Genomic DNA, 22,984 nt, shown 5'->3' on the forward strand with positions numbered 1-22,984 from the left:
ATGCAGCTTATATAACTTTTATATTAATTGATTGATGGCTTGTAAAAAATTAAAACCTTTTACAAAAAATAAACGTTCCTTAAAATCGCTCTATTCCCATGCTTATAGCGCTTTTATCCATTGGCCTATGGGGCTGTCTGATGTGTCATTTTTTGCGCCATGATGTGTTCTTTCTATCGGTACCTTGAGTGCGCATATGCAACTCTTTTTATCGCTTTTTATTTACATTTTTCTGAATTTGATGAGACCAAAAATGCGCAATTTTGCACTTTGGAATTTTTTGGCGCTTACGCAGTTTACCGTGAGGGATCATGAATTAAATTAATATTTCGGGCGATTACGCACGCGGTAATATCAAACATGTTTATTTATTTACATTTATAACATGGGAAAAGGGGGGTGATTTGGACTTTTATTAGGGGAGGGGGTTATTTGTTAATAAAAACACTTCATTCTTTTTTCTCATACAGTAATTAGAAGCCCTCAGGGGGACTTCTATATACACAGCACCGATCTCCCATTGAGATCAATGCTGTGTATATAATAGAGCACCGATCCATCAGATCAGTGCTCTATTATAATGGTCTGCTGCAGACCATCTGAATAGATTGCCAAGCCGGGATCAGTGTCATTTCGACGCTGAGCCCCGGCCGGCTCATTAGAACGGATCTTCCCTCTGCGATCGCATCGCGGTGGGGAGATCCCCCACTAGCCACCAGGGACAGGGGGCACAGTCACGATCCAAATGCAGCTGTCAGCTTTGATAGCTGCATTTGAATAGTTAATTAGCGGGTCGCGGCGATCGGCGGCGGCTAATACCTGCAGTCCCTGGCTGCATATAGCAACCGGGGACCGCGGGCTGCTGAGAGGGCTCACGCCGGGAGCCCTCTCTGTTTACCCTTAACGGCCGCATGAGGGGTATACCAGTCATGCGTCGTTAAGGGGTTAAACAGAAGTAAATTACAAATCTGTATAGCTTTCTGAAACCAGTTGATTTGAAAGAAAAGTATTTTTGCTGGAGTACCCCTTTAAAATATGCTAAAAAACAATATTGTATTATTGCCACCAGTGAATGCTTTGATTTGGAACCAAAGAACTGGCACTTTGCATGGCTGTTGTTTATTTATTAGTATGGCCATAAAATGACCAATCCAATGCATTGTGTTCACACCAATTATCCTCTCGACTTAATATGACTGAAGCTTAGTGCTACTGCTCTTATCTTTTCAATTAAGGAGCCTTTGTGGTTGTATGGCCACTTCCAATGATTTGTGATCTTGAGTACGACATTAATGATCTGCCATGGGAGTAAGGACACAAAGAAAGAGCCGTTAAATATTGTGACAATGTATCAAATGCAATTTATAAAATACTTTATTTTTTCGTAAGCTCGTTTGTACAAAAATACATTTCAGATATTTTGCACAACAAATAAACTAAAAGGGACAAAAAGGTGTAATGGTAAACGAAAGACAGGAGTAAAATATAAAAAACGTCCATTTCCTAGGCCGGCTATAAAAATGAAAACCAGATGAGGTGCTTAATAACTTATGTGGAGACTGACCTGCTGCACAATGCAACTAAAACGGTTATAAACAGAATTAAAGATACAACTTTAGAAATGGAAGGGTAGAATTACAAAACAATTCACTTTTACAGCATATGTACACTAAAATGGGCAAAGTGCAGAGCACAGACAATTACGGCTGCGGACTTTACAACATACGGAACACACACACCTTCATAAAAAAAATAATAAAATAGATTAAAAGCAAAATTGATAAAGTATTTAAAGACACTGCACAACCTAAACATATAAAACCAGGCTCAAACAGAAACTTTTTTTTTCCCCCTCGTAAACTGCAGCTGGTTTCTCCAGTTGTAATCTGAAAATGCCCCTTCTTTTCAAATCACACAGCCACACAAACAACATTTAATCTAAGGGAAAATAGGTACTTTAAAAATCCTTGAAAGTCAGCCCTGCCCGTGGGCAGTATCTAGCCTGTTTTCCTCTTGACAGATCCTTAAATTGGTTCTGCCACCCTGAATTGCGCATCAGTAGTCAGATGAGTTTTTCTTTCTTCATTATGCCATTGTGTAACCATAGCTTCCACAGTGCAATGCCACAAGAAGCCTGTCCTTAAGGATTTCCTTACTTGGGTATTCAGGCAATTTAAGCATATTGATGCTGAAAAAACAGAAACAAGCAAAGCCAGCATTACAGGTTAAGGCTGAAACACATCTACATATAAAGGGTAAAAAAACAAAACCTGTAAAGGTTTACTAATATAAACATAAGACATATAAAAGAAAAATAAGTTTTAGTTCTGGAGATGTCCCCACTTACAATATTGGCAGTGAAATTTTGTCACAAAATGGTTAGACACAGAGGAAGAGCATATTACTGTTGAATTTAAGGGAATGTCAGAAAATAAAAGTTAGATTCTGAAAGCGCAGCTGGGTATATGAAAGTTACCATGTGTCTCCCTGTCCTAACATCTAACAGTGTCAGCATTTTGGAACATAAATTACAGCTGATGGGTTCCCTTTAAAGGGAATATGTCAGCTCTTGGGCCCTACCTAAGATGCTGGCAGCCCCCAGCTAGCATGGTGACTTTTTGGTAATTTGCCATGCAGCGGATTATGTAAAATCTTATGTCTCCTACTGTACTAAAGAGTCACAGAGCAGTTGTTCGTGCCACACTCTGGCATGCATCCTCCTCCCTCTTCATGAATAATCAATGCTGCCCGGCCTCCTGCTCGCTCAGCTGTCAGATTGCAGATCAGTGCTCTGAAGGCAGGTTATGTCTGAAAGAAACACTCAGGTATAATTGAATCTCTTCTTTCTAATGTGTTGGAGCTGTGGTCTAGGGGTAACTCACCAGTCTAGAGACCTGCCAGCAGTTCATTCTCTGATTCGAATCCCCTGATGGAAATTAAATAGATGTCTTTTTTTTCTCATTATTGTATTAATTTTAGGGCTATGTTCACACACAGTGTTTTTGCTCAGTATTTTGCAACCAAAAGCGGATTGAAAACACAGAAAGGCTATGTTCACACACTGTTGAAATTGAGTGGATTGCTGCCATTTAATAGCAAATAATTACTGTTATTATAAAACCACGTCCAATATTTGCCGTTAAATGACGGCCATCCTCTCAATTTCAACAGTGTAAAAACATAGCCTTTCTGTGTTCTCAATACACTCCTGGTTTTGGTTGCAAAATACTGAGCAAAAATACTGTGTGTGAACATAGCCTTAAGAATAATACAACAATGAGGGGAAAAAAAGACATCTATTTAATATCCATCAGGGGATTCGAACCAGAGAATGAACTGCTGGCAGGTCTCTAGACTGGTGAGTTACCCCTAGACCACAGCTCCAACACATTAGGGAGAAGAGATTCAATTATACCTGAGTGTTTCTTTCAGACATAAACTGCCTACAGAGGACTGATCTGCAATCTGACAGCTGAGCGTGCAGGAGGCCGGGAAGCATTGATTATTCATAAAGACGGAGGATGCATGCCAGAGTGTGGCACAAACAACTGCTCTGTGACTCTTTAGTACAGTAGGAGACATAAGATTGTACATAATCTGCTGCATGGCAAATTAGCAAAAAGGCACCATGCTCACTGGGGGGTTGCCAGCTACAGCACACTGTCAGCACCTCAGGTAGGGCCCAGGAGCTGCCAGATTCTCTTTAAAGTCATTCTGTAACACCGCTTTCGTAGCCACTTATTTGTGCCCCATCTGCTGGCATCATGAGGGGAATCTACCACTGATCGCTGGAAAAATATTTAGCAGTAACTGAACTTTATTTTTGCGACAAAAAATAAATTGCGACAACACAGTTACTGTAATCTAGCTCTACATGTCAAATTTGTCTGAAATGAAGTCATAAAGTGTCTGAAACACCACCAATGGAAAGTACTAGTAGTACAGAGATATCAAATGGGAAAAGAATGCCCAGCAAGAAAAAGTGGCAGCTGGCTGAGCATGGCACAGAAGAAGAGGAGATAGAAATACACCTTTAATTTCGAAATAGAGTTTTGCGCTAGGGGCTGACCAATAGTAGGTGTGAGCAAATAAATTAATTGATCCACAAAATACAATGAGAATCAGTTCATCTATTGTTTCTAGATATTCAGGTAAACCTCAGATTAAGGCTGGTTTTACATAAACATAATTGGGGGACCATCTCAGCACCTGGTCCAGTCTCATCCGTGGGTCTAACCACCCAAAATAGCAGCATCATGGGGATCTATGAAGTTATCAGTTCAGGCGGTTAAACCTGAAAGACGGAATGTGATAAAAAAAAAAAAAAAAAGAGCGTCCATGTTACACTTGACCTAAACTGGGGTAAAAAGTAGTCGTCTCCTCTACTGGTTATAGAAAAGGTTGCTGGCTCTAAGATAGTCTCACTGACTTCATTAAGGAATTATCAATTGTTCAATATCACAGTTTATGAAAAAAAACAAGCAATATCAATAAACAATAAGTCAGATACTTTTAAAGATGCAGAAAAGATTGCTCCTGTTGTCCACCTTTTTCTATTGGCAATAATGCTCCAGGTCAGAAGGGTACATGGACCATCTAAGCCTGTACACTCGGTACCTCACTTTATCCTCTAAATGAGGTGGTGTAGGTAGGGTTAGGTTCCTGTTCACTTAAAGGAGAAGTCTGGCCGTTAAAGCCGGCAGGGGAGAATTCGATCATGAATATGAACTTACCTCTCCCCGTGCCTATGGTGAGCGTTGGGACCGGCCTCGGGACTCCAGCCAGAGTGCATTTACCCCTGAGTTGTGATGATGTCACAAGCCAATCGGTGACTAGAGCAGCGTCCCGCCCTAGTCACTGACTCCATCAGCTGAGTTGTGACGTGTCAGCGGCGGAGATACCGGAGCTCAGCGAGGGTCCCATGGGCACCAGAAGAGGTGAGTTCATACTCCCGATTAAATTCCCCCCAGATTTTAAAAATGGACACACTTCTCCTTTAACCCCTTAGCGACCCATGACGTATCTGGTACGTCATGGTGCCGCGGGGGGTTTCAGAGCGGGGTCCCGTTGCCGTGCCGACTAATTAAGCACTTCAATGCAGCTGTCAAACCTGACAGCTGCATTGAAGTGCTTCAGACCTCACGTCCCTGGTGTCTAGTGGGACGGATTTCCCCCCCCCCGCGATGCGATAGCGGGGAGAGATCCGTTCTTCTGCCCGTGCCGGGCCTCAGCCTCGCAATGACGCTGATCCCGGCTCGGCAATAGATTGCTGTGGGCTGCAAAAAGCAATCTATGACCAATCTAATCGATCTTTGCTGTGTATATACACAGCATTGATCTCTATGAGAGATCAGAGCTGTGTATATACAAGTCCCCCAGGGGGACTTCTAGTTCATGTGGGAAAAAAAAGTAAAAAAGTGTTTTTATTAAAAAAAATCCCCTTCCCTAATAAAAGTCCAAATCACCCCCCTTTTCCCATTTTACAAATATAAATTAATAAATAAACAAATAAATAAACATATTTGGTACCGCAGCGCAAGTAATCGCCCGAACTATTAAATTATCACATTCCTGATCTCGCACGGTAAACGGCGTCAGCGCAAAAAAATTCCAAAATGCAAAATTGCGCATTTTTGGTCGCATTAAATCCAGAAAAAATGTAATAAAAAATTATCAAAAAGTCGTATATGCGCACTCAAGGTACCGATAAAAAGAACACTTCATGGCGCAAAAAATGACACCTCACACAGCCTCATAGACCAAAGAATAAAAGCGCTATAAGCATGGGAATGGAGCGATTTTAAGGAACATATATTTGTTAACAATGGTTTGAATTTTTAAAAGCCATCACATAATATAAAAAAGTTATACATGTTACATATCATTGTAATCATATTGACTTGAGGAACATGGATAACAAGTCAGTTTTACCATAGGGTGTACAGCGTAAATGCAAAACTCCCCGAAATCAAAACAAATTCCTTTTTTTTCAATTTGACAGCGCAAATGATTTTTTTCCGGTTTTGCAGAATATTTTATGGAAAAATAATGCCTGTCATTGGAAAGTACAATTGTTTTTGCAAAAAATAAGCGCTCATAAAAGTCTCTAGGTGAAAAAATGCAAGCGCTATGGACTTTTAAACAAAGTGAAAAAAAAGCAAAAGCGCAAAAACGAAAATTGGCTTAGACCTTAAAGAGGACCTGTCACCCCCCCCGTGCCGGGGTGACAGGCTCCCGACCCCCCCGTTAGATCCCCCTATACATACCTCATCGCGCCGGGTCCCGCTTCCTGAGCTTCCTAGATGCTCATAGAGAATGAATGGGGAGTCCGATGCTCCGTCATTCTCTATGGGCATCGGACCCTACTGTGAGCTCGTGCGCCGGGCGCTGAAACCTCAGTCACCCGACCGGCTCAGGAAGTGGGACCCGGCGCGATGAGATAAGTATAGGGGGATCTAACAGGGGGTCGGGAGCCTGGCACCCCGGCACGGGGGGTGACAGGTTTCCTTTAAGGGGTTAAGTATACAGAATGAATATTTTCCCTCCAATATAAATTACATACCATGTACTAGATGTTGGTAGCAGATTTGGTGTGTATGCCACAGCTGCAATGGTGAAATTCTGCAGCCCGCTTCCTCCCATGATATATGCAAAACCGCCATGAGGAACTCTGGAACTAAACAAACAACCCATGACTTATTACAGAAGTACATGTCTGACGCAGTGTAATAATGGCAGTATATGATTTTTTACATAAAGGCATATTATTGTTGCTGCAACCCATGTGTAACATAAAATTACATGAAAGAATTATACAAAATGTAGTAAACAGGAAGGAAATAAATTGAAAACCAGTCAGCTAGGAAATGAAGCAACCGACAAATCATATGCTGAGCATTTCTGATTACAAATGTTCACTAGAAAGAGATACGCATTACAGTTTTTAAAGTGCAGATATTGTTATCTCAGATGACAATGTCAAATATTACGTTCCACACACAGCCCACAAGAAGTAAGATTGACCTAAAGCGGCCCATACAATGTAACATGTCTTACGGACAATGAGATTTCTCTGAAAGAAAGAAATCTAATATAGAGAGGGGTCTTCATTTCAGCATGAAAACACTTGGCAATTGAGTGATTCTACTTTTCCGCAGAGCTGCTCATCGCTGACAATTTATGGTGTACTTGGTCTTATTTATGGCCATATGATGTACCCAATAAGCAAAAGCCATAAGGCTATGTTCACGCAATGCAATACAATGGCCATTGTACGATGCTAACACACATCTACTGTACATTGGACCCTTTGTAATGGTCATTCATGTATGATGTCTATTCACAATATAAATTTTCCGCATCTGTATGTTATTTGGAAACATTTTTAAAAAGAAAAAATATGTTTGCAAAAAACAAACAAAAAAACCATTGGCCGTTGTATTACAGCAAGTATCGGACAAATTTTTACATGTTCCTGCGGCCGATATTGCCATATAAGCTGAAGGAACATATCAGCTGCACCTTTGGGTGGCTGCAATTCAATTAATCATTGACCTCAATACAATGTACAGCTGTGAGAACGGCCATACATTGTGTGAACAGACCGTGAACAATGGCTATTGTTCATAGTCTACTGGTCGAAATGATTAAAAAATTATTAATATTAAAAAAGAATACACTGTGTGAACATAGCCTAATAGTCTCTTGGTAAAGGATGCCAATATAATTAATATAAAATAATATGCTATTATAGTATCCATTTGATGTTTGTGACGGATGGAGTTGGTCACCTACAGACTACTGTATTACAGCATTGATTTAACTAACTTTTTTTTTTTTTTTACAGGATCCCATGTATGGAAAAGAGTAGTCTACTACAACTAAAAAAATTATTCATGTAAATTGCAAACTTGCTTTATTTCACATATGCTGATAATTTAGATTTTTAAAGTTAAAAAGACAGGTACAATTTAAGAAAAAGTTAGAGTTATACCATTTTTTACATTTTTTGTTGAAAGGAGAACACAGTGAAGGACTACTATCTGAACAAACACTCATCAAGATTTTTTAACTTGACATTTCATTCCCAAAAGGCTTAGGTGAGATCTTAGATGTGAGCACTAAATACATTGTAAGATTTACACCTTCCGTTGCTATTGCCTTTTGGCTGCTGCTCACTTTTATAGATATAACTATAATCTATGTTTTAAAATAAAATGGCCTATTGCTGTACAACAGCCGAGGGAAAGTTAAAAGGTAATGCAAACCTACACGTTTCGGTGGTCCACTAGGGCATTACTAAGACACAGATTTACTAAGTGAACAACTACAAAAGGAAATTCAAGCAACACAACTACAATTACAAACTATCAGCAGCAATTAGGCTACATTCACATGTTCAGTGGTTTTGCTGGACCGTGTATGATGGCCGAAATCTTCGTCTGCAATCTGCAAAAACTTTGTTCATAATGCATCTGCAATATGTATTTTTTTTGCAGATCAACAAAAAAGGGAAAGGTGATAGTTATGGTGATAGTTAAGTGGGAATGTTAAGGAAAATCCAGCACCTTAGTCGTCTAATTGTAAAGTTTTTTTATTGAAGCTAGGCAGAAAAAAAAAAAACCTGACAATCGCTGACGCGTTTCGGTCTGTTCAGACCTTAAAGTGACACTGTCACCTCCTTTTTGCATTCTGACATCTCTACACAGGTGTAAAGGGTAAATTTAGCAGTTTTCATACCCTATTTTATATCATACGTCATGGTGCTTGTTCAAGTAAAAAGTCATCTTTTATCAACTGCAGATTGTGTTAAGTGGGCGGGGCCTCGCGGCATTAGCCCCACTTAGCCCCGTCCACAACGCCACCGTTGGCCCCGCCCCCTCGCCTGACGCAGGGAGCTGGGGCGCGCTGCCCAGGTGATCGTTAGATCGTCCGGGCAGACCATAGTAGATAGCGGTGGTCTGCTGCCGACGCTCCTACAACACAGAGTGATGGCAGCATATTGCTTCTATCATGGTCCTTGCCGTTTAAATATGTTGAAAGGTATCACTCCTGTAATACAGATGTCTTTTTAACACTAAAGAATTTAGCATGGTATGGGATTCATGAAAAGAGTCACATTTATCTATATTCATACCACAGTACTGCTTCATAAACAATACAACTATCAGAATTCAAGCAATTCCATTATTACTGTACGGCAGATATACAGCAGGAGACAAAAGGCATCTCAGTTATTCTTGAAGACATTCAGGAATCTTAAAAGCTGCAATCATAAATGCATTTGTTTTACCAGATCCATTGAATTAATTTTATGGTGTGCAGCCAGGGGAAGGAATATTTGATTTTTTTTCACTGAAGTGGTACTAAAGCTATGCTTAGACAGAGATGAGATCGTAATGAAGAAACACACAGGAATAGACTTTGAACCAGAGGAAGGAGGCAGATTTATTTGTTAATAAGAACATAAATACAAAAAATCTAATTATCGGGCAGCTGAAACTACACTTTCATTTTACTCAGGGGTCTGATATAAAATGACTGGCAGAACTGGGTTTTTAAATATATCCAAAAAAAAAGCAATAAATAAATTGATTTCACCTTTTCATAATTCACTGATAAATAAAAGTCTGTTACATCGGGAATCTCTTCACTGAAAACTCATTGGCTGACTGTAATGACGCCTCTCTTGACATGATTCTCCATGTATGAGCCAGCAGGGTCACAGGGGGGCCATCCCTGAGCACTGACGCTCCCAGAGAGACGTTATTACAGAGGACGTTCCCCACCGATGGTGACTACCTCGTCTCTGTTGACCACCCACATGCCTAGTCAAGTATGATTTACATACAGGGCAGGAGATGTACACACCTGATTTTCGGGGGATTTTGTGTAGCATCCATACCTAATATTTATGTGTTTGAAAACAGTGCTACTGGCCTTATTAGGGTATGTTCACACTGAGCAAATATGGCGGAATTCTGTGACGGAAATCTTCGGCGCCGAATCCTGCCTGCCTCAGTGTGACACTGCTTTTATATAGGAGAGCTTGCGCGCCTCCGCTACTGCCGCTCTCCACTCTAAGATTTGACATGTCAATTCTTTGAGCGGAGAGTGATGCATTTGGAGGCACAAAAAGCCTCCCATAGAGAAGCAGCGTCACACTGAGGCAAGCGAAATTCCACCACATTTGCTCAGTGTGAATATACCCTTAGGCCATGTTCACACAACGTAAGTTCTGTACTAATCACGGTTGTTGCATGATTGGTACGGACCCTACGTTGTGCTGCAGGCCGAGGGAATCACGGCCTGTGTATACACTCCGGCCAGGATCCCTAGCGGCGCCGTAGTACGTTAGTTTTCTGTGGCCGCTATTCATTGAATAAATAAAAGTTGCTCCTGCATTATGTAAAATTAGGATTTCACTATAAACTTATATACGCACTATTGTGTATGAAAAGTACGAAGCAGCTGGAAAGTGGCGTACAGCACATACATTGATTTAAGGTGCAACACATACAAAAATAGAATTAACCCTTTACAACCATAATAGAATAAACAGGGCCGGATTATAATGTGGGTGGTTTGGGCAGCCACCCACATCCCTCAGCAGCAAACTGGAGGATCCTCTGATGGGCCCTTGAGTGATGTGCTGCACTGCAGAGCAGTTCTCCTGAATCGGCTGTAAAGATGAAAGCCAGTTCAGGACAATTGCGGTGAGCAGCTCTTTCCTTCTATTCAACTGTACCATCACATTGCTGATACAACTGAATAGCCGAGTGGCAGGTGGGAGAAAGCGCTGTCCTGCCATCCGGCACTTCTATGTGATTCCAGCAGAGCAGTGATTAGCTCCACCTACATTACACAGCATCCTGACCAGAAGAGGGCAGATCAATGTAGCACAACAGAAGCCAGGAGGGGTGAGCATTCTGGGCCTGAACAATACAAGCGCAGATCGGTATGAAGCAAACGCATCTGGTTTGTTCATCTATAGTCAGTAAGAGTATTGTGGTAATATGATACTTCAGTATGTTCATGTTTATGGTTATGCCATGAATAATATCTAGAAAATCAAACTTCGTTGGTTGTTTCATTAGTTTGTTTGGATTTTACAGAACAAAAATGTGCGTTTTTTTAATATGCCAGAAGATTCTGAGTGGTGAAGAAAACTTTGTTTCTATGTCTGTGTTTGTTTATGCCTAAGATAAAATTTTCATGCACAAGGGGTTTGTCAGGAAAACCTTTCATTTTCACTGTCATTTTGTAGGGTGTACACCAGTTTTCATGACTCAAAACTTATTATTTATTCCCCCTATTGTGTCTAGACTAGACAGGAAGAGGAAAGTTAAAGGTTTTAAGGTATTTCAGTTGCAAAATGTGCATTCAGCATGTATAGGGCTGAGTAATTAATCATATAATTCAATTCATTTGCCCGGTCACTGCTGCAAAATTTAATCAGAAATATGTTTTTAGCCCTGCGCCTTGCATAGGCTCCCCTACCACATGGGAGAAGGCAGTGCAGCGTGTAGTATATCTGGATGCTGCAACTAGTTATATAATTTATCAGCTTATATACACAAAAAAAAATTCTAAATTCCTATCAGGCATGTGTCCCAGGTGCCTTAAAGGTCGAGGGTAAGGGCTCTACAAGAGCTGATCTGTTATTTTTAGGCAATCTTACGTAGCCCTAATTCAGCATATACATTATACATAAATTGGGAAGGTAGGGTGTTACATACCTGCCTGTTACGAATTGCAAAAGCAACACTCTCTCCTCTTGTGTAAGTTCTTGTACAATCTCCCAGAACCACTGGAAACAAGCAAAAAAGTGTTAAATTAAAAAGAGAAGCACCTCAGCAGGCATACTCACATATACCATTTATGCTGCATCTTGGCCATTGTGGGACATGTTAGTACCTCAATGTCATGTTACAGAATGTTCTATGTATAAGACATAAAACAAAAAGTGCCCATAAAAGACATCCAGTATTTGTATGTCCAGACAGTTTAGGTTCTTATTATGGAGACAAAAGAAAACAGCAAAAATACAAATGTGGAAATACAGCCTATGTAAGTTGTCCAGGAAAAACTTGCTTTTCCCCTATGATAGGGGGCAAGTAGAAGGTCGCGGGGTGTCCGACCTTTGTACCCCCCGGCGATCTCTATATCGGGCCCGACACTCTGTCGAAAAGAGTTGCGGGTCTGGCACGTGACCCACGGCTCTATTCATTCCTATGGAGCGACAGGAAGCTGAGCATGCCGGAAGGGCGCTGTACTCGTCTCTTTCCGTTGGGTCCATAGGAATAAATAGAGCTGCAAGTAACACAATGCCTGTGTTACGGTATATTCACACTGTGATGGTTTTCATCACAAAAATACATTTTGCACGGGTGGAGTTTTATGCTCGTGTAAAAGGTTTTAAAGGGGTGTTTCCAACTTAAGTGGATTCACTCATTCATTCTCTAAAGAGCCACTGAAGAGAACTAAATGCAGGTTTCGTTTGTCTCTTGCAGCTCCATAGACAATTAATAGAGCTGTGCCACCTACAGCTTCATTCAGCTGGGTTTTCAGGATCCCAATAAAGATGGCAGTGGGCCCCAGCGGTTGGACTCATGCAATCATTTAGTTATCGCCTACCCTGTGGACAGGGCATAACTACCCCTTCAATCGCACTCAAAGTGTGAGCATAATAACCTGTAAGTATACATACACTAAACAACCACATTGTATAGCTGAAATAATTACCTTAATCACTTGATCATCTTTCTCATAGCCACTAGTATATTCAGTATTCTTCATCCAGTCATTCACGTCTATTTCAGGCATGCCAGATAAAAGAAGTTCCTTAAATTACAAAAATCATCAATACGTCATTTACCAAACGACTTTGAAATAACACGTCTAGAAGTGTTCACAGAGCACCAGAAGCCCAAAGAGCCAATGCACTATGGGACTTCATTGCTAAGGAACTGTATCAGACAAGTGACAGGACTGGCAATCTGAGAGCTGCTGTTCTGCATGCTACATGGATGACTCTACCGTACCACCGACGCCGTTTACTTCACAAATAATTAAAAAACCGAATGTGTGCACAAACTGTACAACGCACTTGTTTCATTCCTTGTTTAAGAAAATGATTGATAGGTGAAATAATTGTTTGCATCTATTGTGCCGGTGGAAAATACTGATGCGATTACAAAGACTTAACACATCTCCAGCTTAGTAACCGCATCTTGGCGCTGAATGTAGAACATCACTAGTGACCCAAAAAAAAGAGCTTACTGGTGCACAACCCAAGGTAGCCTATTTAATAATTCAAACAAATGTGTTCTTCCTAAAATAAATACATGCCATAGCGGGAGCGTTCCCTCCTTCCTTGCTTCTGCAGTGTCATTTAAAATTGCAATAACAGCACTGACATGCATGTTACCGAAATATCAAAGACGTTTAAAAAAAAAAAAAAAGTGAAGCTTTAAGACATACAAATTCAGTTATTTAATTGTACAGTGCACCTCTAGCCTTTCTATTACTAACTAATTTCCGAATAAAACGTGCCCTATAATCCAGATAATAAATGTAAACAATTAATAAGTGTCTTATTTGTTCCCCCCCCTGCGAGTGCCGCAATGTGCTCCGGAATTGTATTCGGAAATTAAGAGGACTGACTGTGCATATTTATCTTTTGATAGTTAATAACGTGTGTCTTTGCAAAGTGCAATGTGCAGTAATGCTGGCTTCCTATCTTGCAATTACAGAAAAGCTTATTTGCATTGGAGCTCTTCACAGCACATTGGATTTATTTACTCTGTAGATTACATTTAGAAGACAATTCAAAATATGCACAGAAAGATAATTGCAGATAATACGTTATTAGGGGTATTGTGTATATGAGTGCTAGATGCCAGAAGAAGGGGGGGGGGGGGGGGGGGGGGGGGGGAATCAGCAATGCAGTGCTGTGCTAACCACCAGAAAGCCAACAAAGGAAAATACAGGTTGTGTAACAAAACACGAGGCTTGGGCAATTTATAGGCTGATTATAGCAATTTAGAAAAAAGAAAAGAAAGAAACAAAATAACCTACATTTATTCTTTCAAAGTACCGTTGTTTATTTCCTAACATACCATATGATGTCTTCAATGGTAGCAACATACTGTTTAAAAGATCAATCAGATCCCTGTCAATCACAGTACATTTTCATGTAGAGTGGGGAAGATGGATCGATAAATTCACCATTGATTTACAAAAACATGCACATGGATAAAAGGAGGCATAAAATCTTCAAATTCCATTGTATCTCACACCTCAACAATGGAAGAGGGGGAAATGCTTAAAGCGACTCTGTACCCACAATCTGCCCCCCCCCCCCCCCAAACCGCTTGTACCTTCGGATAGCTGCTTTTAATCAAAGATCTGTCCTGGGGTCTGTTCGGCAGGTGATGCAGTTATTGTCCTAAGAAACTACTTTTAAACTTGCAGTCCAGCGGCCGGGGCTTAGACTGTATATGCATTAGGCTGGCACATCCTCTCTGTCCCTCCTCCCTGCCCTCCTCATCATTAGGAATGCTCCAGGCAGATTGTCTCCTATTCATCAGCTGTGTGAATACTGAACATAGGCTGGATCGTTAAGGCACCTGTGCAATGTTCAGACAGGAGAAAATGTTACAGTGGCATTCCTAATAATGAGGAGGGTGGGGAGGAGGGACGGAGGGGTGGTGCAAAGTTAGGGCACAGATACTCTAAGACCCGGCCGTTGGGCACAGAGCTGCAAGTTTAAAAGTTGTTTCTTAGGACAATAACTGCATCACCTGCCGAACAGACCCCAGGACAGATCTTGGATTAAAAGCATCTATCTAAAGGTACAAGTGGTATGGGGGGGCAGATTGTGGGTACAGACTCACTTTAAAAAGAAATACAGTGGAACCTTGTATTATGAGCAGAATTTGTTCCCGGGAACATGCTAACATGTAATTCAAATCACTCGTTTATCATTGCAAATTTTGCCATAAACAATTGAAATGCAGATGATTCGTTCCACAACCCCCAAAATAAGGTAGGTAGGTAAGGTGTTCTGTATTAAATAAAGAAGAGGATATCAGTTAACCCTCCCTCCACACACAACTCCCCAGGTGGCTGCAAACCTGCTGGTGCTGTTACTTGTTTGTACTAGTGCTGGCTGCCTGGAGCAGCTATCGGTGAAGTGGTTATTTGAGGGGTCAGAGGGTAGCAGCCATGCACGACCATAAATGACCTTGTGTAGGCAAGATGGTGGCAAAAAGTGCATGGCATTGGATAAGACCCTGGCAAGTTGAAGGCCTCACTGCTTGGGTTCTGCCTGTAAATGCAGCATCTAGGCTGCCTAAACACCAGAGTAGGAGGGCGCCACAGGCTAACTTACACTCTTGTGTTAGTGAGGTTGCCAGTGTTCTGGCAACAGGGAGAGGAGATAAGGCCGAGCTGCTCGCTTACACAGGAGATCTCCACAGTTCAACAGAGTTGCTCAGGTAGCAGTGGGTTAAAATGAGAGGGCGTTTTACCCAGCACAGTATCAGGATGGGGGCACAGGTATCCTTGTATTACCAAATCTTGTTTATCAAGTTACAATTTTTTTTAATTGTTAGCTTGTCTTGCAAAATGCTCTACAGCCAAGTTACCTGTAATCCAAGGTTTCACTTTACTTGTAACCTCCTATTTTAGCGGGACATACAAAGTAAAATGAAATAGTAAAATGAATAGATTTAGCAATTGACTTTGGGTAATTCTAAAACAGCAAGGTGAAAATAATCTGTAATATTACACCACACTGGTGTTGAATATAAGTTTTATTTGCCTCTTTGTCCATGTGTCACACTATGAATTACACAACTTTTACGAGCTGCTATAGATTTCTATTTGTGGCAACTATATATTGTGGGTAAGTATAGTATGTAGCGGGAGGCTATAGATCGTGCCCATTCTGCTAAGCCCCACCTACATAAAAATCAGCAAGAGCTGCCCAAAAAAAAGATAAAAAAAATAAGTTCATATAAGGAGGTGGTGCAAAATGCTGTGGCTTTTGTATGCCAGAAAGCTAGCAGACAGGAGATTATTTAATAAACTCCTCCATTGGGTTTAAGAGTTCTTTTTTATTTTCATTTGAAACACACACACACACATTAGTCCATCCACAGCTTTCCGAGTTTCAAACACTGTACCCCTCCATGCAAAACCATCTTGTCACTGATTTATTCACAACGATTGAAGTATTGCACCAAGAAGTGCTTCATTTACTCACTGAGCAGTAAACATTTCTTCTTAATTCTTAAATTTTGTAGTGACCAAAGTGACTGTCTATGAAAGTAGAGACCATGTATTTGATTAAAGGAAAAGTCCGGAGAAAATTTTTATTAAAGTATTGTATTGCACCCTAAAAGTTAGACAAGTCACCAATATGCACTAATTACGGGAAGTGCACATAAAGTGTTTTTTCCCTGCACTTACTACTGCATCAAGGCTTCACTTCCTGGATAAAATGGTGATGTCACGACCCGACTCCCAGAGCTGTGCGGGCTGTGGCTGCTGGAGAGGATGATGGCAGAGGGATGCTCAGTGTCCCTCCAGTGCCCTGTGTCCCTCAGTGTCCCTCTACCATCATCATCATCATACAATACAAGCAACACAAAAAAATCCAATACAAGCAACACAAAAAAGCACGATTACTTACGGGTAATCTTGTTTTCAATAGCCCATGACAGCACCCCTGGAGAGGACCTCCCACCGCAGGACAGGAAACCTGAGAATATAAAACCTTGACACACCTCTCCAGCCTCAGTTCAAACAAAAGTACTCCAGCGGAGGTAATAAACAACATAGGTAACATAACACAATACTTTAAACAATATTTCAGCAACATCCGGCTATATAGGGTAGGGTATGCATGAGGGGTGCTGTCATGGGCTATTGAAAACAAGATTACCCGTAAGTAATCGTGCTTTTACCCTAACGCCCTATGACAGCACCCCTGGAGATTTAGAATAGAAACTAAATTATTAGGGGGGGACTACTGCTGACAGAACCTTTCTGCCAAAGGATAAATCAGAGATTGGTCTTAACTGTACCCTGTAGTGTCTAAAGAAGGTGTGAACAGAGCTCCAAGTGGCAGCTTTGCATATCTGATCTAAGGTAGCTTCTGCCCTCTCTGCCCAGGATGTTGCCACTGATCTTGTGGAATGAGCTGTGAAGAATGGAGGGGGATCTTTTCCCTTACTAGAGTAGGCTAGAGAGATTGACTGTTTAATCCATCTACTTACGGAAGCTTTAGAAGCTGCCTTACCTTTATTAGGACCTGAAAACTGAACTAACAGGTTCTCAGCTGACCTAAAATCCTTTGTCTTGTCTAAATATTCAAGGAGGCATCTCCTAACGTCCAGAGTATGGAAAGACGCCTCCTTCTGGTTTTTAGGGTTGTTACAGAATGATGGCAAAATAATCTCTTGATTTTTATGAAACTCAGATACTACCTTCGGGAGAAAGGTAGGAAGTGTTCTCATAACTACCCTGTCATCTAATATCTGGGTGTAAGGGGGATGTGCCGACAGAGCCTGTATTTCACCTACCCTTCTGGCCGTTGTTATTGCCAGGAGAAACGCCATTTTTAATGTGAGCAACCTGATTGAGACGTCTTCTAGGGGCTCAAAAGGAGTCATAGTTAGGGCCTCCAGGACTAGGTTCAAGTCCCACTGAGGCACCAATGTCTTCTTGGGCGGATTAAGACGAGAAGCAGCAGTTAAGAATCTTTTTACTAGGGTATTTTCTGCCAGCTTAAAATTTAGAAAGGAGCTTAGGGCCGACACTTGCACCTTCAAGGTATTCGGGCTTAAGTTCATGTCCATACCAGCCTGTAGGAAGTTGAGCACCAGAGGGATATTGGGCTGATCTAACGGATCTTGTTTGCCTTTGGAAAACCTCAAAAAGGCACGCCAGACTCTAAAATAGATGTTTGTAGTTACATCCTTCCTGCTTGCTAGAAGTGTATTGACTACTGTGTCAGAGAACCCTCTTCTTTTCAGGATGACCCGCTCAGCATCCATACCGTCAAGTGCAGATTCGGGGTATCCGGGTGCTGTACTGGGCCCTGCGACAGCAGATCTTTGGTGTTCGGCAGTACCCATGGCTGTTGTACTGACATTTTCCTCAGGCAGGTTATCCATGGCCTTCTGGGCCAGAATGGAGCTACTAGCAACATCATTGCTTTGTCTTCCCGAATCTTCCTGATGACCTTGGGGATCAGACGGAATGGTGGGAAGGCATAACCTTTTTCTCTTCCCCAGTCGAGGGAGAAGGCATCCACTTTCGTTGGATTGTCCAGGGGATTCAAGGAACAAAACCTGTTTAGTTTTTTGTTTCCTCTTGTTGAAAACAGGTCTATTGAAGGTGTGCCGAACCTCTTCAGTATTAGATGGAACACTCGGTCGTTTAAAGACCACTCTGTCTGCTTTATCTGCACCCTGCTGAGAAAATCCGCAACCTTGTTTTCTTTTCCTTTCAGGTGTACTGCTGAGAGAGAAGTCAAGTTTACTTCTGCAAAGGAAAAAATTTGAGAGGACAGATTCAAAAGAGTCTGGGATCTGGTGCCCCCCTGTCGATTCACGTAGGACACTGCTGTTGTGTTGCCTGAGTAGACTACCACATGTTTGTGTCTGACTTGAGTCTGGAAACTCTCTAGGGCTAACTGTATTGCCAGTAACTCTTTGTAGTTTGAAGAGCTGTGCTTGGTTTGTGGTGACCAGCGCCCCTGGTGGTTTTGATTGTCCAAGTGAGCCCCCCACCCCCACGGGCTGGCATCTGTTGTAATTCTTGCTATTGGATGAGGGGACCAATGGATCCCTGAAGAGAGATTGTCCGGATTTAGCCACCAGCGGAGAGATAATCTGGCTTTTGAGGATAGAACAAGGGGCCGGTCTAATGTGTCCTGGGTTCCTTTCCAGGATGTTAATATGTTCTGTTGTAGATCCCTCGATTTGGACTGAGCCCATTTTACCGCCGGTATACAGGATGTCAAAAGTCCTAAGACAGACATTGCCTCTCTTAAGGATGGTCTGAATGTCCAGAACAGCATTTGCACTCTGTTCCTGATTACCTGCTGCTTGATTTCCGGGAGAAAGGTCATCTGACGTGTTGAGTCCAGCAGGTATCCTAGAAAAACATAACTGGGAGAAGGAATCAAGTTGGACTTTTTTAGGTTGATATTCCAGCCAAGCTGCCTTATTATAGCCGAAGCCTGATGTATCTGGAGCGTCAGGGTCTGCGATGAGTCTGCCACCAGCAGGAAGTCGTCCAGATATGGAATAAGGACTATGTTTTTGGTCCTTATGAAGGCAGCCATATCCGCAACTACTTTCGTGAACACCCTTGGGGCTTGAGAGACCCCAAACGGGAGTGCTTTGTATTGGAAGTGGCACCACCGCCCCTTGATGTTTACTGCCAGCCTCAGATATTTTTGGTGTGAGGGATGGATAGGGACGTGATAGTACGCATCTTCTAAATCTATCGACGCCATCAGGCACCCTGGATAAAGAAGATGAATAGCTGATTTGAGAGTTTCCATACGAAATTTTTTGTATTTCAGGTGGGCATTGAGTCCCTTTAGATTTATAATAACTCGATAAGTACCGTTCGGTTTCTTCACCAAGAACAGTGGGGAATAAAATCCCTTCCCCTGTTGATTCACAGGGACTGGGATTATCACATTTTTGTTTATTAAAGAAAGAACTTCTGTTTCCAGTGCTGACTGTTTCTCTTGGTCTGAAATTAATCTGGTGGGAAGATATCTGTCCGGGGGAAAGTTGTTGAACTCCAACAACAGACCCCAAGCTATGGTATTTAGTACCCAGGGACTGGAGGAAATTTCCTTCCAGGCTGGGACAAAATGGGACAGACGACCTTCCACCTGATGAATATCATTGCGACTCTTTTGGCTTGTCCCTTCCTGAGAAAAGGAAACCTTTCCCTTTTCCTGGGACCCTAAATTTTCTATTGGCGTCTTGTCTAGCACGAAAGGGCCTTTTAAATGGTCTTTTCCCCTGAGTGGACTCTTGGGCTCTTTGTTGCCCTGGGAACTGTTTTTTCTTTTCCGACGCTTTCTCCAGAAGAGAGTCAAGCACCGGTCCAAACAGTGATTCACCGTCACAAGGTATAGAACATAATTTGCCTTTTGACGCTATATCCCCTTTCCATGACTTCAGCCATACTGCTCGTCTAGCGGAATTTGACAGGGCTGCTGCCCTAGCAGTCATTTTTAGCGAATCCACTGACGCATCCGCTAGAAAATCTGCAGCTTTGGATAGAGTTGGTAAATCTTCCAAAATCCTAGCTGGAGCCTTCTCCTTGATTAGTTGGTTTTTTAAATCTCCTAACCATAACCTTAAGGATCTAGCAACACATGTAGCCGCCACATTAGTCCTCAGGGCACTGGTGGAGGCCTCCCATGTTTTGCGGTTATAATGGTCCGCTTTGCGGTCCATCGGGTCCGGCAGTGACCCAAGGTCCTCAAAGGGCAGGCTGTTTTTCTTGGCTATTTTGGCCACCGGGGCGTCCACTGCCGGAGCTTTCTCCCATGCTTTACAATCCTCTTCTTCGAAAGGATATTTCCTCTTAAAGAAGCGTGGAATAAAAAACTTCCTATCAGGGTTCTCCCACTCCTTCTTTATTAGTGACTTAATATTAGCATGTAGAGAAAACGTACGGATCCTTTTAGGTCCTAGACCTTCATATAAGGCATCCTCTGCTGACTTAGGCTGTGTGACATCCTCAATGTTCATAGACTGCCTTATTGCCTTAATAAGCTGATCCGTATCTTCAGCAGGGCATAATGTATTACTAGGCAAAGAACCTTCCTCCTCTTCTGCCTGTTGTTCTACTTCCCCTTCTTCTAAATCCACCCAGGTGACCGAAGGGACAGGGGTAGCCTCCTGAGAGTCTGAGGGACCCGGTTGCTCCGGCTGGGGGGCCAAACTTAGCTGACCCAAAGAAGCTTTTATCTCATCTCTCACCATCTGTTTAATGCTATTTGCCAGTACAGAGGATTCTTGAGCCACTAGCTTATCAATACATGCAGGGCAAACGGATCTATTATAATCCTCCTTAAGCTCCTTCCTGCATTCACCACATTCTCTGCGGCGATGTCTCTTTTTACTAGAGGACTTAGCACTTGCTGGTGACTTCTACAACATAAACAGCAAGAAACACCTCATTAAAAATAAGTAAAATAAACATGACCTCTCACCACCCCAGGTCTTCACTGGTACCGGACTAGAGGTCTTCCTTTTTTCATGGCGTCCTTTGTCCCCTCCAGAAGGTTCAGACATCACTGCGGGAGGTGTACCAGGTAGATTTGTAGCTGTAGTACGGGCCGGCTGATGGGGGTCTCAAGCCACTGGACGCACGAGGCAACGGACGCCAACTCCCGCTCCCGGGTTTCAAATAGCGGAGTCCTGGGCGTTCCGCCGGAAGAGACGCGTCCCGGCCGGAAACGTCATCAAAGCGCGCTGGACGTCACTACGCCAGCGTGCTCACGCCGCATGCGTCCTGACATCACACCCAGGGAAACCGGAAGCCGACACGCACGGATGCCGGCGTTCCACCATGAGATCCCGCTACCCCTGGGGATTGCTTGTGCGGCTCTCATGGTCCGGAGCGAGGTGGTCGTCCGGCGAGCTCCCCCACCAGACTTCCAGGCTGCTCCAGCGGGAGTCTTATGCCTGCAGGTAGCCTCACTGTGCAAATGCAGATGGAGGGTCTGCGGCCTGCCAGGTGTCAAACTTTCATTTTCTTGCTCCCATAAGGGGAGCGTCTTCTCAGACCTCCCATCCGCACGGACAGGAAACCTGAACTGAGGCTGGAGAGGTGTGTCAAGGTTTTATATTCTCAGGTTTCCTGTCCTGCAGTGGGAGGTCCTCTCCAGGGGTGCTGTCATAGGGCGTTAGGGTAAAAATCTGGATAAAGTAATTTTACCTAATCAAAAAAAACTATACAAGCAAACACGCATATATAATATATATATAAAACAACAAAAACTGTGGTGTAGCTTAGAACTGCTAATAGTAATTTGCAAACAACAAAGTATGGGTTCCCAATTATGTTTCAGTCATTTCAATAAGTAATATTTGGAGTTGTAGCTGGGTCCAGAAGTGGTTTGGTTTGGCAATGGCAGTGTGTTTTTTTCCCCTTATTTGTAATTTCTTTTTACTTATTTTGTGTGCATTTTTATACAAAAGGCACTGTCTTTTCATGCAGTTTTATGAGCTGAAGCCATGAGTGGATCCAGCAGAAAGGAGAAGTTTAAAGGGAACCAAACAGCCCAATCAGGCTGATATGGTTCCCTGAACCGCTGTATACAGATCTTGCAGCAGCCGCAGCACATACCACCTGCTATGTTACATCTGCTATGTAAAAAAAAAGTAGTTGGGGGTTGACCTGGGAGGGGGGCAGCAAAAAAAAAAAAAAAAAAAAGATTACATTTATGGTTTTAAAAAAAACTTAAAATATACACATACTATACATCCTCACTTTCCTCTTGACCTTAATATAACGTTATAGCTTTTATGGCGAATGCTATAAAAAATTTATGTGAATTAAATGTAGTCTTGAAAACGCGTAGTGTGCGTCTGTGTTTGTGGCAAAGAGCTGAGGAAACCCCTTTAAAGACACTAAGAAAAGCAGCAGTAGTAAGCATGAGAACTACTGTAGCAGCAGCACTCTGACGGGGGGAGGTACTTTCCACTCTATACGCACCTTATTATTTTGTAGCATTTCTAACATTATGGATTTTGACGGGTTTTTTTTTTTCCCTGCTCACCCACAGGTCTGTTACTAAGGAAAGTGTAGCCTTCAAATGTTTCATGAGAGGCTTTTAATATCTCGTAACCAAGTTTCTCCAGGCAGGGCATCATCTTAACAATTCTTTCTATAAGAACATGTTGGATAAGTACTGCCCTGGAGGAATAAACTT

At 42.3% G+C, this 22,984-nt stretch overlaps 1 protein-coding gene across 8 annotated transcripts in view; it reads right to left on the reverse strand.

Annotated features, from left to right (window-relative positions):
• Positions 1–1,118: 1,118 nt before the first annotated feature.
• HACE1 (HECT domain and ankyrin repeat containing E3 ubiquitin protein ligase 1) overlaps positions 1,119–22,984 on the reverse strand; it is a 153,310-nt gene continuing 131,444 nt past the window's right edge. For 7 of the 8 annotated variants that reach the window (XM_069974775.1, XM_069974773.1, XM_069974774.1 and 4 more), the window contains 4 exons: positions 12,745–12,843; positions 11,739–11,809; positions 6,563–6,676; positions 1,119–2,188 (listed from right to left, as the gene is read on the reverse strand). In XM_069974775.1, coding sequence (XP_069830876.1) covers positions 2,086–2,188; positions 6,563–6,676; positions 11,739–11,809; positions 12,745–12,843 — 387 coding nt within the window. In that variant the 3' untranslated portion in view covers positions 1,119–2,085. Of the gene's footprint in view, positions 2,189–6,562; positions 6,677–11,738; positions 11,810–12,744; positions 12,844–15,650; positions 15,685–22,984 lie in introns of those variants that run through there. The other variant, XR_011363621.1, reaches the window with a different exon arrangement.

The sequence above is a fragment of the Dendropsophus ebraccatus genome, chromosome 6 (assembly GCF_027789765.1).
Source record: "Dendropsophus ebraccatus isolate aDenEbr1 chromosome 6, aDenEbr1.pat, whole genome shotgun sequence".
Lineage (NCBI taxonomy): Eukaryota > Metazoa > Chordata > Amphibia > Anura > Hylidae > Dendropsophus > Dendropsophus ebraccatus.